Consider the following 17,737-nt stretch of genomic DNA (forward strand, 5'->3'; position numbering starts at 1 on the left):
CTTCCTGTCTATAAATCAGTCCAGATTGGAGATGCACAGAAAGAACTGTTTGCAGGAAAAAAAAGTAAAGTCTGTGTTGTGTGATTATTTTATTAGGTTTATAATGCTGTTTAGCAAATGTTTTTGTTCATTTAACTTAGTTTAATTATATATTCTTTGTTGTGTGATTATCTTGTTTGGTTTATAATGCTGTTTAGCGTTTAAAGTCTTCATTTCAAAGCTTTAAAAATAATGTATTAGGTGTTACTTATCCCAATTTTTAGAGGGGCCTGGAACATAACTCCCTCACTTCCCATTGACTTACATTATAAACTGGGTTCCAATTTACAACGGTTTCGATTTACAACCATTCCTTCTGGAACCTAACCCGGTGTAAACTGAGGGCTACTTGTACTTAATTTCATCCTGCTTGAGTCAAACAGTACTAGGACATATATGAGCCCTGTGTTATATACCACTATTCACAGATTCCCAAACATCTTTGGGAGGCCAGTCTTTTAGGTGACTGGTATTGACCCCAGACCGCTCCATTTGCACTACTAGAGGTGCTTCATCACATGTGAGTGTATCTGACACACATAACAATTGTTTCTCTGTACCAAACAATATTGGGCCATGTGGCGCATCTGTCTTCTTATATTGTCTTTAGATCACTGATACTGGATCCTGGCCTTGGTCCTTTACAGATTGCTGCCTCTGATGACACCATCATCTTCTAAAGAGACTTTTCTTGTATAACATTATCTAGCTTGAATACACATTTTTACTATATTCACATATAGTTTACGGTCTTATACTAGTGTGGATTTATGCTAACATCTATCAATATTCATTGTATGTTAAGTTTTATACACTGTATCATTTTTATATATATTCTTGTTTTATATATTTTCTCCACCTGTAACACTCTGGCTGTATATATTACAGACTTGTTTACCACTAACTTATGTTTATATGTTTAGTGGTTTGGTGATCATATAATTACTCTCACAGTAAGGGCGCCCCCTATACTATTTTCTTTCTTCCCGCGATGGATGAAGATGGATCCACCTGGATAAAGATGGAGCCACTGGATAGATCCGCCTGGATGAAGATGGAGCCGCTGGGATGAAGATCGTTCAAGCCAGACTTCAGCAACTGTGAGTACCTAAAGAGGGGGTAGTTTTAGGTTTTTTTTTGGGTGGGTTTTTTTTTAGATTAGGGTTTGGGCTATTTGAAAAAGAGCTGAATGCCCTTTTAAAGGGCAATGCCCATACAAATGCCCTTTTCAGGGCAATGGGTAGATTTTTTTTTTTTTTTAGAGTTAGGTTTTTTATTCTGGGGGGTTGGTTGGGTGGTGGGTTTTACTGTTGGGGGGTCTTTGTATTTTTTTACTGGAAAAGAGCTGATTTCTTTAGGGCATTGCCATACAAAAGGCCCTTTTAAGGGCTATTGGTAGTTTATTGTAGGCTATGGTTTTTTTTTTTTTTTAAAACAGTTTTTTCATGCTAAAAAGCGTTTTTGCAGGTTTCAGTAAAATAGTTGCGCTTTTAAAATTTTAAAGGCGCAGTACAATTTTTTTTGGTGTTAATTTTTTTTCGCTTTTTTAGTATAATCAAGACTCAATATTTAGCAAGGTACGACTATTATCAGTACTGCTAGTCTGTTTTAACATGTCGGACAGTGAGGAGGAAACTCATTGTTCTATGTGTTTAGATGCCACTGTGGACCCCCTCTGACTTTTTGTCCCTGGTGTACTGAGAGGGCCTTATAATGCAAAGCACAAATTTTATGTAAAGAAAATGTGTGTAAAGATGATTCTCAAGCTGAAGGGGAAACAGGGTGTACCGCCAGTTTCTCCCCAAGCGTCACAACCTCTAACGCCCACCCAAGCGACGCCTGGTTCTTCAACCGCGTCTAATTAATTTACTTTGCAGGATATGGCTGCAGTTATGTCAACTACCCTTACAGAGGTGTTATCTAAGTTGCCAGTGTTACAGGGTAAATGCAGTAGAACAGAGGACAAAGTGATTGCGGATCACTCTGATGCGTTGTTAGCTATTTCCGATGTACCCTCTCAGGGATCTGAATTGGGGGTTAGGGAACTTCTATCTGAGGGGGAACTTTCCGAATCGGGAAGTGCTTTGCCTCAGACAGACTTGGATGTCATGTCCTTTAAATTTAAGCTTGAATACCTTCGTCTTTTACTTAGGGAGGTTTTTAGCGACTCTGGGTGACTGTGATCCTATTGTGGTACCACCAGAGAAGTTGTGTAAGATGGACAAATACTTAGAGGTACCTGCTTACACTGACGTTTTTCCAGTTCCTAAGAGAATTCGGATATTATTAAGAGGGAATGGGACAGACCGGGTATCCCCGTTCGCTCCCTCTCCTAATTTCAAAAACGATGTATCCTATTTCTGACACTGTCCGGGACTCCTGGCAAACAGTCCCTAAGGTGGAAGGAGCTATATCTACCCTGGCTAAGCGTACCACTATTCCTATTGAGGACAACTGCGCTTTCAAAGACCCTATGGATAAGAAATTGGAGGGTCTCCTAAAGAAAATGTTTATTCATCATGGTTTCGTCTTGCAACCTACGGCATGCATTGTACCAGTTACAACTGCAGCTGCCTTTTGGTTTGAGGCCCTAGAAGAGTCTCTTAAGACTGAGACTCCTTTAGAAGATATATTAGATAGAATTAAGGCTCTCAAGCTGGCTAATTCTTTTATCACAGATGCCGCCTTTCAAATTGCTAAATTGGCAGCTAAGAATGCTGGATTTGCCATTTTGGTGCGTAGAGTGCTATGGTTAAAGTCTTGGTCTGCTGATGTATCATCTAAATCAAAGCTTTTGGCTATTCCTTTCAAGGGTAAGGACCCTATTCGGGCCTGACTTGAATGAAATCATTTTCTGATATCCACTGGAGGTAAGGGTCCATCCCCTACCTCAGGATAAGGCGGTTAAATTGAGGGGTACACAGAATAATTTTCGTTCCTTTTGGAATATTAAAGGAGTACCCTCTTCTTTCTTCTTCCTCTTCCTCCACAAAGCAGGAAGGGAATTTTGCTCAAGCCAAGTCCGCCTGGAGACCCAACCAAGCTTGGAACAAGGGTAAACAAAACAAGAAGCCCGTTGCTACTACCAAGTCAGCATGAAGGGACGCCCCCCGATCCGGGACCGGATCTAGTAGGGGGAAGACTTTCTCTCTTTGTCCAGGCTTGGGAAAGAGATGTTCAGGACTCCTGGGCACTAGATATCGTGACCCACGGGTATCAACTGGAATTCAAAAGTTGTCTCCCAAGAGGGAGGTTTCTTCTTTCACGATTGTCTGTAAACCAGATAAAAAGAGAGGCGTTCTTACATTGTGTAAAAGACCTCTCTACTTTGGGAGTAATTTGTCCTGTCCCAAGACTAGAGCAGGGACGGGGGTTTTACTCAAATCTTTTTGTGGTTCCCAAAATAGAGGGAACGTTCAGACCCATTTTAGATCTCAAGAGTCTAAACAGGTTTAGGGGTTAATAGATTAATTTAGTTTTTGGTAATGCGGGGGGCTGGCGGTTTAGGGGTTAATAGCTTTTATTTAGTGGTAGTGATGTGGGAGGCCAGAGGTTTAGGGGTTAATAACTTTATTTAGTAGCGGCGATGTCGGGGAGCGGCGGAATAGGGGTTAATAGATTCATTATAGTGTGGGCAATGTTGGGGTTAATAGGTAGTTTATGGGTGTTAGTGTACTTTGTAACACTTTAGTTATGAGTTTTATGTAACAGTTTTGTTGCGTAAAACTCATAACTACTGCTCTCAGATGGCGGTACGGAACTTGTCGTTATAGGTGTAATGCAAACTTTTTAGCCTCACTGCAAAACAAGTAATGGCAGCACTATGGGAATCCATGAAAAAAAAGTAATTTTTTTGAGTGCGGGACTGACGTTGCATATAGGCTAAAAGACTTGAGGTACAGTTATACCGTCAAAACTCGTAATGGCTGCGTTGCTGTTTTAACCACTGAAATGGCAATTTTTTCAGCGTTAAATATGAACGCAAAACTTGTAATCTAGGTGTGTGTTTGGTGTTTTATTTGGTCATTTATAGTACTCAAATTACCAATAGGGAAAAACTATTACTATTTTTTCTCAATTGATTAATACATTTTTTGCGGTTTTTATTTTTCATTTTTAGTTGTAACTGTTTTTAATAAAAGTTATATTTTAGATTTTGCCTATCTCTGCTTCATGTAGTTAGCTGATATTCCATTTGGGATACAGAGGTGCTATTAATAGTCCAGTAGTTCCTGTGTCATTTGTAAATGTACTGTTAATACACAGCAGCCTAGCCCTAAAATATCTATCCTATTAGACCTTTATTTTATAGGGAATTCCCAAATTCATTAATGTAGTGCCATTGTACATCATTCTTGATAAATTTGCACACACAAAGAGTCTTCCCCTTTAGAAATGCTCTAGTGGAGTTGTAGGAATCATTATCCAATAAAGACTTGTGACTAGGGACTTCCCATCTGTTTGTGGCAGTGGATGGTACAGAGATTTAAGTTGTGGAGAACCATTACCTGGCATGGTCACTGTGTCCTGCAAGGAAAAACTATAAAAGAGAGTTACTCACAAAAATTATTTGGGAAGAAATTCATGAAAAATTAACTTTTGTTATGTTGGTGATTGTTTTTGCATGTGTCTAACAGTTTAATGAGCATCAGATGTTTAAACTTTTCCCACTAAGATTAGAACATTTGGCTGGCATGAATAGAGGGGTGACGTTTTGCTGGCAATGTAATTTGTTTAACAATAGAATATAATGTAAAACTGAAATTAAATATGTTTTCTGTTTTTTTTTTCCACAGCTAATGTATTATTTGAGAAATGCAAAATTCTCCCTGTTTAATAATGATTCAATTAATTTTGATGATTCAGGGGATGTCAAAGGATATTATGACATCTTAAACTGGCAGTATATTACCAATGAGACAATTGGCTTTACTAATATAGGATATTTCAAATCTACTGATATTGGAAGTGGTACAGAAATCAAAATTATGAACTCTTCAATATTCTGGAACACCGCCAATGGATTGGTAATTCTGGCATGCATTTTTATTTTAATTATAATTTGTATTACTCTTTAAGCATACCCCCCAACTGTCCCGATTTTCACGGGATAGCTCGTCCCGCATTGCCCCATGCATTTAAAAAAGAAAAAAATTATCTTATTGGGCACATACTCAGAAGCAGCTGGCTTTTCTCTCCAGGGTTATATAGATTCCTTGTGGAAAAGTAATAGTGTGTGGGTTAAGCAGTAGTAGGCAAGGCTGTATACCCTCTGACCTCAGGTAATGGTGATGGTGACCTCTAACCCCTGGTAGTGATGACGTCTAAACCCCTGGTGATAATACCTGGCATGCCTTCAGTTTTATATGATGAGCAGTGCTAACACCAGGGTAACGAACAGTGGCAGCCTATACAATGAGTTACAGATACCCATATATGATGTAGTGTGTGTCTATCTGTATCTATAAGTGTGTATGTGTGTGTATCTGCATGTATAAGTGTAAGCTGTGTAGTGTGGTGTGTGTATCTGTATGTATAAGTGTGTGTGTATCTGCATGTATAAGTGTATGCTATGTAGTGTGTGTGTCTGCATGTATAAATGTAAGCTATGAAGTGTGTGTATCTGCATGTATACGTGTATACTATGTAGTGTTGTGGATCTGCATGTGTAAGTGTTATACTATGTAGTGTGTGTGTATCTGTATGTATAAGTGTATGTTATTTAGTGTGTGTGTATCTGCCTCTATAAGTGTATGATATGTATGTGTGTGTGTGTGTCTGCATGTGTAAGCTATGTAGTGTGTGTGTGTCTGTTTATATAGATTCCTTGTGGAAAAGTAATAGTGTGTGGGTTAAGCAGTAGTAGGCAGGCTGTATACCCTCTGACCTCAGGTAATGGTGATGGTGACCTCTAACCCCTGGTAGTGATGACGTCTAAACCCCTGGTGATAATACTGGCATGCCTTCAGTTTTATATGATGAGCAGTGCTAACACCAGGGTAACGAACAGTGGCAGCCTATACAATGAGTTACAGATACCCATATATGATGTAGTGTGTGTCTATCTGTATCTATAAGTGTGTATGTGTGTGTATCTGCATGTATAAGTGTAAGCTGTGTAGTGTGTGTGTGTATCTGTATGTATAAGTGTGTGTGTATCTGCATGTATAAGTGTATGCTATGTAGTGTGTGTGTCCTGCCTGTATAAATGTAAGCTATGAAGTGTGTGTATCTGCATGTATACGTGTATACTATGTAGTGTGTGTGGATCTGCATGTGTAAGTGTATACTATGTAGTGTGTGTGTATCTGTATGTATAAGTGTATGTTATTTAGTGTGTGTGTATCTGCCTCTATAAGTGTATGATATGTAGTGTAGTGTGTGTGTCTGCATGTGTAAGCTATGTAGTGTGTGTGGTGTCTGTTTGTATAAGTGTATGCTATTTAGTGTGTTACTGTGCATTTTTGCTACCTTTAAAGGCCAGAAACTAGAATATTAATGAGGAAGCATGAGAGCAGTTTTAAAGAATCTATTATTAAATTTCCAATTAAGATAAAAATATTTAGCACTGTCTCTGCAAAGGCTAATTAATTACAGAGCTCACATAGCTATACCAGTGGTTTGAGCTTGTGTTTGATTTGCTGCCTATGAGTATTAAAAGGACATGACTTTATTTAGAATTTTATTTATATTACTTTGGTCTTATGATTTTTTTAAGCCCCCGCCTCCGCTCCTGCCCACACATTTCCCATTTTTGCCACGGGGGGGGGGGGGGGGGGGGTTCCCTCTATTGAATTTTGAAATGTTGGGAGGTATGCTTTAAGCACTTATATATATATATTCATTGTCAAAACATATATGTGTGTGATGTATAGGTGATGTATAGTATTTGGGTTTACCTGTGTTGTGTTTCTGCAGTGTCGGTGTGTGACAACATCAGAGGAGTCCTTGATAATCATTACTTGCAGGGGTTGGTGTTTCTGTACTGTCATGAATGATGTCATCAGAGGCATCGATAATGTCATGCCACGAGTAGGAGCAGTTTAATTTTTCTCTATTTAACAATTCTGATTAACAAGTCTGATATAAACTACATATATGATCTAGAAAAAAGTACAATACCTGAACAGTATCACTATGCATTAATGCCATCAAGGAGGTTTTAATTTCCTTGGTGAAAATAGCAAACTGATCTATGGGCCTCCCAATGAGCCTTAGATATAAACACACACACTATAAATATATATATATATATATATATATATATATATATTCAAATGTTGGAATAGAGGGCACTCACAGGTCTTTGTTGAATTAAAGTGAATATTTTTTATTAACAATGTAGCATCACAAAAGTCGACGTTCAGCTCGTGCAATGAGCCTTTCTCAAGACAATCTTGTTACCACTTCAGTGTTTGAAACGCTGAAGTGGTAACAAGATTGTCTTGAGAAAGGCTGAAATCCTAATTGGCTGTTCATATCAGTCAATAGGATGAAAGCTACTGAAATTCTATTGGCTGATTTGATAAGCCAGTAGGATTTCAGTAGCTCTCATCCTATTGGCCCGATTTGAATTTCCCAAATCACGCCATTTTTAAAAGTCTCCCTTGCATTGAAGATAAGTATACGGCGGCAAACCATATGAAGAGGATGCTCAGCGCCAGATGTCTTCAGGATGAGACCCGCTCTGCTCTGCGGGATGACAATAGAAGATGCCACCTAAATGAAGATAGAAGACGCCGCCCGGGATGGATGAAGACCTCACCGCCTGGTTGAAGACTTCTTGCTGCCCTGGATGTCCGGACTTCAGAAACTGTAAGTGGATCGTCGGGGGTTAGTGTTAGGTTTTTTAAAACTTTTTTTGGTGGGTTTTTTTTTTTTAGATTAGGGTTTGGCATTCTTTAAAAGAGCTAAATGCCCTTTTCAGGGCAAGAAGGCCTAGATTTAGAGATTTGTCGGTAACGACCCCGCGTAGCTAACCGCTGGCTTTTTTTCTGGCCGCACCTTTTAAATCCCTCTGGTATTGAGAGTTCACAGAATGGCTGCGTTAGGCTCCAAAAAGGAGCGTACAGCATATTTAACGCCACTGCAACTCTCGATACAAGAGTTGCTTACGGACGCGGCCAGCTTCAAAAACGTGCTCGTGCACGATTCCCCCATAGAAAACAATGGGGCTGTTTTGAGCTGGAAAAAAAACCTAACACCTGCAAAAAAGCCGCGTTCAGCCTACTAACGCAGCCCCATTGTTTGCTATGGGGAAACACTTCCTACGTCTGCACCTAACACTCTAACATGTACCCCGAGTCTAAACACCCCTAACCTATATACTTATTAACCCCTATTCTGCCCGCCCCCGCTATCGCTGACACCTGCATATTATTATTAACCCCTAATCTGCCGCTCTGTAAACCGCCGCTACTTACATTATCCCTATGTACCCCTAATCTGCTGCCCCTAACACCCGCCGACCCCTATATTATATTTATTAACCCCTAATATGCCCCCCACAAACGTCGCCTCCACCTGCCTACACTTATTAACCCCTAATCTGCCGAGCGGACCGCACCGCTATTATAATAAAGTTATTAACCCCTAATCCGCCTCACTAACCCTATAATAAATAGTACTTAACCCCCTAATCTGCCCTCCCTACATCGCCGACACCTAACTTCAAACATTAACCCCTAATCTGCCGACTGGAGCTCACCGCTATTCTAATAAATGTATTAACCCCCTAAAGCTAAGTCTAACCCTAACACCACCCTAAGTTAAATATATTTAAATCTAACGAAATTAATTAACTCTTATTAAATAAATTATTCCTATTTAAAGCTAAATACTTACCTGTAAAATAAATCCTAATATAGCTACAATATAAATTATAATTATATTATAGCTATTTAGGATTTATATTTATTTTACAGGTAACTTTGTATTTATTTTAGCCAGGTACAATAGCTATTAAATAGTTAAGAACTGTTTAATAGCTAAAATAGTTAAAATAATTACAAATTTACCTGTAAAATAAATCCTAACCTAAGTTACAATTAAACCTAACACTACACTATCAAATAAATAAATTAAATAAAATACCTACAATTACCTACAATTAAACCTAACACTACACTATCAATAAATGATTAAATACAATATCTACAAATAAATACAATTAAATAAACTAACTAAAGTACAAAAAATAAAAAAGAACTAAGTTACAAAAAATAAAAAAATATTTACAAACATTAGAAAAATATTACAACAATTTTAAAACTAATTACACCTACTCTAAGCCCCCTAATAAAATAACAAAGCCCCCCCAAAATAAAAAAAATGCCCTACCTATTCTAAATTACAAAAGTTCAAAGCTCTTTTACCTTACCAGCCCTGAACTGGGCCCTTTGCCAATCAGAATCAAGTTCAATCGATTGGCTGATCCGATCAGCCAATCAGATTGAGCTCAGCATTCTATTGGCTGTTCCGAACTTGATTCTGATTGGCTGATTCCATCAGCCAATCAGAATTTTCCTACCTTAATTCCGACTGGCTGATAGAATCCTATCAGCCAATCGGAATTCGAGGGACGCCATCTTGGATGAGCTCCCTTAAAGGAACCGTCATTCTTCAGTTGGACATCGTCAGAAGAAGATGGGGTCCGCGCTGGAGGTCTTCACGATGGAGCCGGTCCTCATCGGATGAAGATAGCAGATGTCCGCTTGGAAGAAGATGGTTGCCGGTCGGATCTACTCTTCTTCCCGGATAGGATGAAGACTTTGGACCCTCTTCTGGACTTCTTCAGCCCGTCGGATGATGGATGTCTAGCCCCCACTTGGGATAGGTTTATTTAAGGGGGGTTTTGGGTTAGATTAGGGGTATGTGGGTGGTGGGTTTGTAATGTTGGCGGGGGGTATTGTATGTGTTTTTTTTACAGGCAAAGAGCTGAATTTCTTGGGGCATGCCCCGCAAAGGGCCCTGTTCAGGGCCTGGTAAGGTTTAAAAGCTTTGACTTTTGTAATTTAGAATAGGGTAGGGCATTTTTTATTTTGGGGGGCTTTGTTATTTTATTAGGGGGCTAGAGTAGGTGTAATTAGTTTAAAATTGTTTGTAATATTTTTCTAATGTTTGTAAATATTTTTTATTTTTTGTAACTTAGTTCTTTTTATTTTTTGTACTTTAGTTAGTTTATTTAATTGTATTTATTTGTAGATATTGTATTTAATTAATTTATTGATAGTGTAGTGTTAGGTTTAATTGTAGGTAATTGTAGGTATTTTATTTAATTTATTTATTGATAGTGTAGTGTTAGGTTTAATTGTAACTTAGGTTAGGATTTATTTTACAGGTAAATTTGTAATTATTTTAACTATTTTAGCTATTAAATAGTTCTTAACTATTTAATAGCTATTGTACCTGGTTAAAATAAATACAAAGTTACCTGTAAAATAAATATAAATCCTAAAATAGCTATAATATAAATTATAATTATATTATAGCTATTTTAGGATTTATATTTATTTTACAGGTAACTTTGTATTTATTTTAACCAGGTACAATAGCTATTAAATAGTTAAGAACTATTTAATAGCTAAAATAGTTAAAATAATTACAAATTTACCTGTAAAATAAATCCTAACCTAAGTTACAATTAAACCTAACACTACACTATCAATAAATAAATTAAATAAAATACCTACAATTACCTACAATTAAACCTAACACTACACTATCAATAAATGAATTAAATACAATATCTACAAATAAATACAATTAAATAAACTAACTAAAGTACAAAAAATAAAAAGAACTAAGTTACAAAAATAAAAAAATATTTACAAACATTAGAAAAATATTACAACAATTTTAAACTAATTACACCTACTCTAAGCCCCCTAATAAAATAACAAAGCCCCCCAAAATAAAAAAATGCCCTACCCTATTCTAAATTACAAAAGTTCAAAGCTTTTACCTTACCAGCCCTGAACAGGGCCCTTTGCGGGGCATGCCCCAAGAAATTCAGCTCTTTTGCCTGTAAAAAAACACATACAATACCCCCCGCCAACATTACAACCCACCACCCACATACCCTAATCTAACCCAAACCCCCCTTAAATAAACCTATCCCAAGTGGGGGCTAGACATCCATCATCCGACGGCTGAAGAAGTCCAGAAGAGGGTCCAAAGTCTTCATCCTATCCGGGAAGAAGAGTAGATCCGGACCGGCAACCATCTTCTTCCAAGCGGCATCTTCTATCTTCATCCGATGAGGACCGGCTCCATCGTGAAGACCTCCAGCGCGGACCCATCTTCTTCTGACGATGTCCAACTGAAGAATGACGGTTCCTTTAAGGGACGTCATCCAAGATGGCGTCCCTCGAATTCCGATTGGCTGATAGGATTCTATCAGCCAGTCGAATTAAGGTAGGAAAATTCTGATTGGCTGATGGAATCAGCCAATCAGAATCAAGTTCGGAACAGCCAATAGAATGCGAGCTCAATCTGATTGGCTGATCGGATCAGCCAATCGGATTGAACTTGATTCTGATTGGCAAAGGGCCCTGTTCAGGGCTGGTAAGGTAAAAGAGCTTTGAACTTTTGTAATTTAGAATAGGGTAGGGCATTTTTTTTATTTTGGGGGGCTTTGTTATTTTATTAGGGGGCTTAGAGTAGGTGTAATTAGTTTAAAATTGTTGTAATATTTTTCTAATGTTTGTAAATATTTTTTTATTTTTTGTAACTTAGTTCTTTTTTATTTTTTGTACTTTAGTTAGTTTATTTAATTGTATTTATTTGTAGATATTGTATTTAATTCATTTATTGATAGTGTAGTGTTAGGTTTAATTGTAGGTAATTGTAGGTATTTTATTTAATTTATTTATTGATAGTGTAGTGTTAGGTTTAATTGTAACTTAGGTTAGGATTTATTTACAGGTAAATTTGTAATTATTTTAACTATTTTAGCTATTAAACAGTTCTTAACTATTTAATAGCTATTGTACCTGGCTAAAATAAATACAAAGTTACCTGTAAAATAAATATAAATCCTAAAATAGCTATAATATAATTATAATTTATATTGTAGCTATATTAGGATTTATTTTACAGGTAAGTATTTAGCTTTAAATAGGAATAATTTATTTAATAAGAGTTAATTAATTTCGTTAGATTTAAATTATATTTAACTTAGGGTGGTGTTAGGGTTAGACTTAGCTTTAGGGGTTAATACATTTATTAGAATAGCGGTGAGCTCCAGTCGGCAGATTAGGGGTTAATGTTTGAAGTTAGGTGTCGGCGATGTTAGGGAGGGCAGATTAGGGGTTAATACTATTTATTATAGGGTTAGTGAGGCGGATTAGGGGTTAATAACTTTATTATAATAGCGGTGCGGTCCGCTCGGCAGATTAGGGGTTAATAAGTGTAGGCAGGTGGAGGCGACGTTGTGGGGGCATCTTAGGGGTTAATAATATAATATAGGGGTCGGCGGTGTTAGGGCAGCAGATTAGGGGTACATAGGGATAATGTAAGTAGCGGCGGTTTACAGAGCGGCAGATTAGGGGTTAATAATAATATGCAGGTGTCAGCGATAGCGGGGGCGGCAGAATAGGGGTTAATAAGTATAAGGTTAGGGGTGTTTAGACTCGGGGTACATGTTAGAGTGTTAGGTGCAGACGTAGGAAGTGTTTCCCCATAGCAAACAATGGGGCTGCGTTAGGAGCTGAACGCGGCTTTTTTGCAGGTGTTAGGTTTTTTTTCCAGCTCAAACAGCCCCATTGTTTTCTATGGGGGAATCGTGCACGAGCACGTTTTTGAAGCTGGCCGCGTCCGTAAGCAACTCTTGTATCGAGAGTTGCAGTGGCGTTAAATATGCCTGTACGCTCCCTTTTTGGAGCCTAACGCAGCCATTCTGTGAACTCTCAATACCAGAGGATTTAAAAGGTGCGGCCAGAAAAAAGCCAGCGTTAGCTACGCGGGTCGTTACCGACAAATCTCTAAATCTAGGCCTTCTTGCCCTGAAAAGGGCATTTAGCTCTTTTAAGAATGCCCAAACCCTAATCTAAAAAAAAAACCCACCCAAAAAAAGTTTTAAAAAACCTAACACTAACCCCCGACGATCCACTTACAGTTTCTGAAGTCCGGACATCCAGGCAGCAAGAAGTCTTCAACCAGGCGGTGAGGTCTTCATCCATCCCGGCGGCGTCTTCTATCTTCATTTAGGTGGCATCTTCTATTGTCATCCCGGCAGAGCAGAGCGGGTCCATCCTGAAGACATCTGGCGCTGAGCATCCTCTTCATATGGTTGCCGCCGTATACTTAATCTTCAATGCAAGGGAGACTTTTAAAAATGGCGTGATTTGGGAAATTCAAATCGGCCAATAGGATGAGAGCTACTGAAATCCTACTGGCTTATCAAATCAGCCAATAGAATTTCAGTAGCTTTCATCCTATTGACTGATATGAACAGCCAATAGGATTTCAGCCTTTCTCAAGACAATCTTGTTACCACTTCAGCGTTTCAAACACTGAAGTGGTAACAAGATTGTCTTGAGAAAGGCTCATTGCACGAGCTGAAACGTCGACTTTTGTGATGCTACATTGTTAATAAAAATATCACTTTAATTCAACAAAGACCTGTGAGTGCCCTCTATTCCACATTTGAATATATATATATATATTATATATATATATATATTTATAGTGTGTGTGTTTATATCTAAGGCTCATTGGGAGGCCCATAGATCAGTTTGCTATTTTCACCAAGGAAATTAAAACCTCCTTGATGGCATTAATGCCATAGTGAGTACTGTTCAGGTAGTACTTTTTCTAGATCATATATGTAGTTATATCAGACTTGTTAATCAGAATTGTTAAATAGAGAAAAAATTAAACTGCTCCTACTCGTGGCATGACATTATCGATGCCTCTGATGACATCATTCATGACAGTACAGAAACACCAACACCTGCAAGTAAGATTATCAAGGACTCCTCTGATGTTGTCACACACGACACTGCAGAAACACAACACAGGTAAACCCAAATACTATACATCACCTATACATCACACACATATATATTTTGACAATGAATATATATATATAGTGCTTAAAGCATACCTCCCAACATTTCAAAATTCAAAAGAGGGAACCCCCCCCCCCCCCCCCCGTGGCAAAAATGGGAAATGTGGTGGGCAGGAGCGGAGGCGGGGCTTAAAAAAATCATAAGACCAAAGTAATATAAATAAAATTCTAAATAAAGTCATGTCTTTTAATACTCATAGGCAGCAAATCAAACACAAGCTCAAACCACTGGTATAGCTATGTGAGCTCTGTATTTAATTAGCCTTTGCAGAGACAGTGCTAAATATTTTTATCTTAATTGGAAATTTAATAATAGATTCTTTAAAACTGCTCTCTGCTTTCCTCATTAATATTCTAGTTTCTGGCCTTTAAAGGTAGCAAAAATGCACAGTAACACACTAAATAGCATACACTTATACAAACAGACACACACACACTACATAGCTTACACATGCAGACACACACACACACTACATATCATACACTTATAGAGGCAGATACACACACACTAAATAACAACACTTATACATACAGATACACACACACTACATAGTATACACTTACACATGCAGATCCACACACACTACATAGTATACACGTATACATGCAGATACACACACTTCATAGCTTACATTTATACATGCAGACACACACACTACATAGCATACACTTATACATGCAGATACACACACACTTATACATACAGATACACACACACACTACACAGCTTACACTTATACATGCAGATACACACACATACACACTTATAGATACAGATAGACACACACTACATCATATATGGGTATCTGTAACTCATTGTATAGGCTGCCACTGTTCGTTACCCTGGTGTTAGCACTGCTCATCATATAAAACTGAAGGCATGCCAGTATTATCACCAGGGGTTAGACGTCATCACTACCAGGGTTAGAGGTCACCATCACCATTACCTGAGGTCAGAGGGTATACAGCCTGCCTACTACTGCTTAACCCACACACTATTACTTTTCCACAAGGAATCTATATAAACAGACACACACACACTAACATAGCTTACACATGCAGACACACACACACACTACATATCATACACTTATAGAGGCAGATACACACACACTAAATAACATACACTTATACATACAGATACACACACACTACATAGTATACACTTACACATGCAGATCCACACACACTACATAGTATACACTATACATGCAGATATACACACTTCATAGCTTACATTTATACATGCAGACACACACACTACATAGCTTACACTTATACATGCCGATACACACACACACACTTATACATACAGATACACACACACACTACACAGCTTACACTTATACATGCAGATACACACACATACACACTTATAGATACAGATAGACACACACTACATCATATATGGGTATCTGTAACTCATTGTATAGCTGCCACTGTTCGTTACCCTGGTGTTAGCACTGCTCATCATATAAACTGAAGGCATGCCAGTATTATCACCAGGGGTTAGACGTCATCACTACCAGGGTTAGAGGTCACCATCACCATTACCTGAGGTCAGAGGGTATACAGCCTGCCTACTACTGCTTAACCCACACACTATTACTTTTCCACAAGGAATCTATATAACCCTGGAGAGAAAAGCCAGCTGCTTCTGAGTATGTGCCCAATAAGATAATTTTTTTCTTTTTTAAATGCATGGGGCAATGCGGGACGAGCTATCCCGTGAAAATCGGGACAGTTGGGGGGTATGCTTAAGAGTAATACAAATTATAATTAAAATAAAAATGCATGCCAGAATTACCAATCCATTGGCGGTGTTCCAGAATATTGAAGAGTTCATAATTTTGATTTCTGTACCACTTCCATATCAGTAGATTTGAAATATCCTATTAGTAAAGCCAATTGTCTCATTGGTAATATACGCCAGTTTAAGATGTCATAATATCCTTTGACATCCCCTGAATCATCAAAATTAATTGAATCATTATTAAACAGGGAGAATTTTGCATTTCTCAAATAATACATTAGCTGTGGAAAAAAAAAAAACAGAAAACATATTTAATTTCAGTTTTACATTATATTTATTGTTAAACAAATTACATTGCCAGCAAAACGTCACCCCTCTATTCATGCCAGCCAAATGTTCTAATCTTAGTGAAAAGTTTAAACATCTGATGCTCATTTAACTGTTAGACACATGCAAAAAACAATCACCAACATAACAAAAGTTAATTTTTCATGAATTTCTTCCAAATAATTTTTGAGTAACTCTTTTATAGTTTTTCCTTGCAGGACACAGTGACCATGCCAGGGTAATGGTTCTCCACAACTTAAATCTCTGTACCATCCACTGCCACAAACAGATGGGAAGTCCTAGTCCACAAGTCTTTTTGGATAATGATTCCTACAACTCCACTAGAGCATTTCTAAAGGGGGAAGACTTCTTTGTGTGTGCAAATTTATCAAGAATGATTACAATGGCACTACATTAATGAATTTGGGAATTCCTATAAAATAAAGGTCTAATAGGATAATATTTTAGGGCTAGGCTGCTGTGTATTAACAGTACATTTACAAATGACACAGGAACTACTGACTATTAATAGCCCTCTGTATCCCAAATGGAATATCAGCTAACTACATGAAGCAGAGATAGGCAAAATCTAAAATATAACTTTTATTAAAAAACAGTTACAACTAAAAATGAAAAATAAAAACCGCAAAAAAGTATTAATCAATTGAGAAAAATAGTAATAGTTTTTCCCTATTGGTAATTTTGAGTACTATAAATGACCAAATAAAACACCAAACACACACTAGATTACAAGTTTTGCGTTCATATTTTAACGCTGAAAAAATTGCCATTTCAGTGTTTAAAACAGCAACGCAGCCATTACGAGTTTTGACGTATAACTGTACCTCAAGTCTTTTAGCCTATATGCAACGTCAGTCCCGCACTCAAAAAAAATTACTTTTTTTTCATGGGATTCCATAGTGCTGCCATTACTTGTTTTGCAGTGAGGCTAAAAAGTTTGCATTACACCCTATAACGACAAGTTCCGTACCGCCATCTGAGAGCGTAGTTTATAAGTTTTACGCAACAAAACTTTACATAAAACTCATAACTAAATTGTTACAAAGTACACTAACACCCATAAACTACCTATTAACCCCCATTGCCCACACTAAATAAATATATTAACCCCTATTCCGCCGCTCCCCGACATCGCTGCTACTAAATAAAGTTATTAACCCCTAAACCTCTGGCCTCCCACATCACTACCCACTAAATAAAGCTATTAACCCCTAACCGCCAGCCCCCCGCATTACCAAAAACTAAATTAATCTATTAACCCCTAAACCTGTTTAGACTCTGAGATCTAAAATGGGTCTGAACGTTCCCTCTATTTTGGGAACCACAAAAAGATTTGATAAAACCCCCGTCCCTGCTCTAGTCTTGGACAGGACAATTACTCCCAAAGTAGAGAGGTCTTTTACACAATGTAAGAACGCCTCTCTTTTTATCTGGTTTACAGACAATCGTGAAAGAAGAAACCTCCCTCTTGGGAGACAACTTTTGAATTCCAGTTGATACCCGTGGTCACGATATCTAGTGCCCAG

At 37.8% G+C, this 17,737-nt stretch overlaps 1 protein-coding gene across 1 annotated transcript in view; it reads left to right on the forward strand.

The window, feature by feature from the left end:
* The window catches only part of LOC128657435 (vomeronasal type-2 receptor 1-like), a 216,234-nt gene that overhangs the window by 172,627 nt on the left and 25,870 nt on the right, over window positions 1-17,737 (forward strand). Inside the window, exon 4 of the mRNA XM_053711787.1 lies at window positions 4,836-5,066. Coding sequence (XP_053567762.1) covers window positions 4,836-5,066 — 231 coding nt within the window. The remainder of the gene's footprint in view (window positions 1-4,835; window positions 5,067-17,737) is intronic.

Source organism: Bombina bombina, chromosome 4 (assembly GCF_027579735.1).
Source record: "Bombina bombina isolate aBomBom1 chromosome 4, aBomBom1.pri, whole genome shotgun sequence".
Taxonomy (NCBI): Eukaryota; Metazoa; Chordata; class Amphibia; order Anura; family Bombinatoridae; genus Bombina; species Bombina bombina.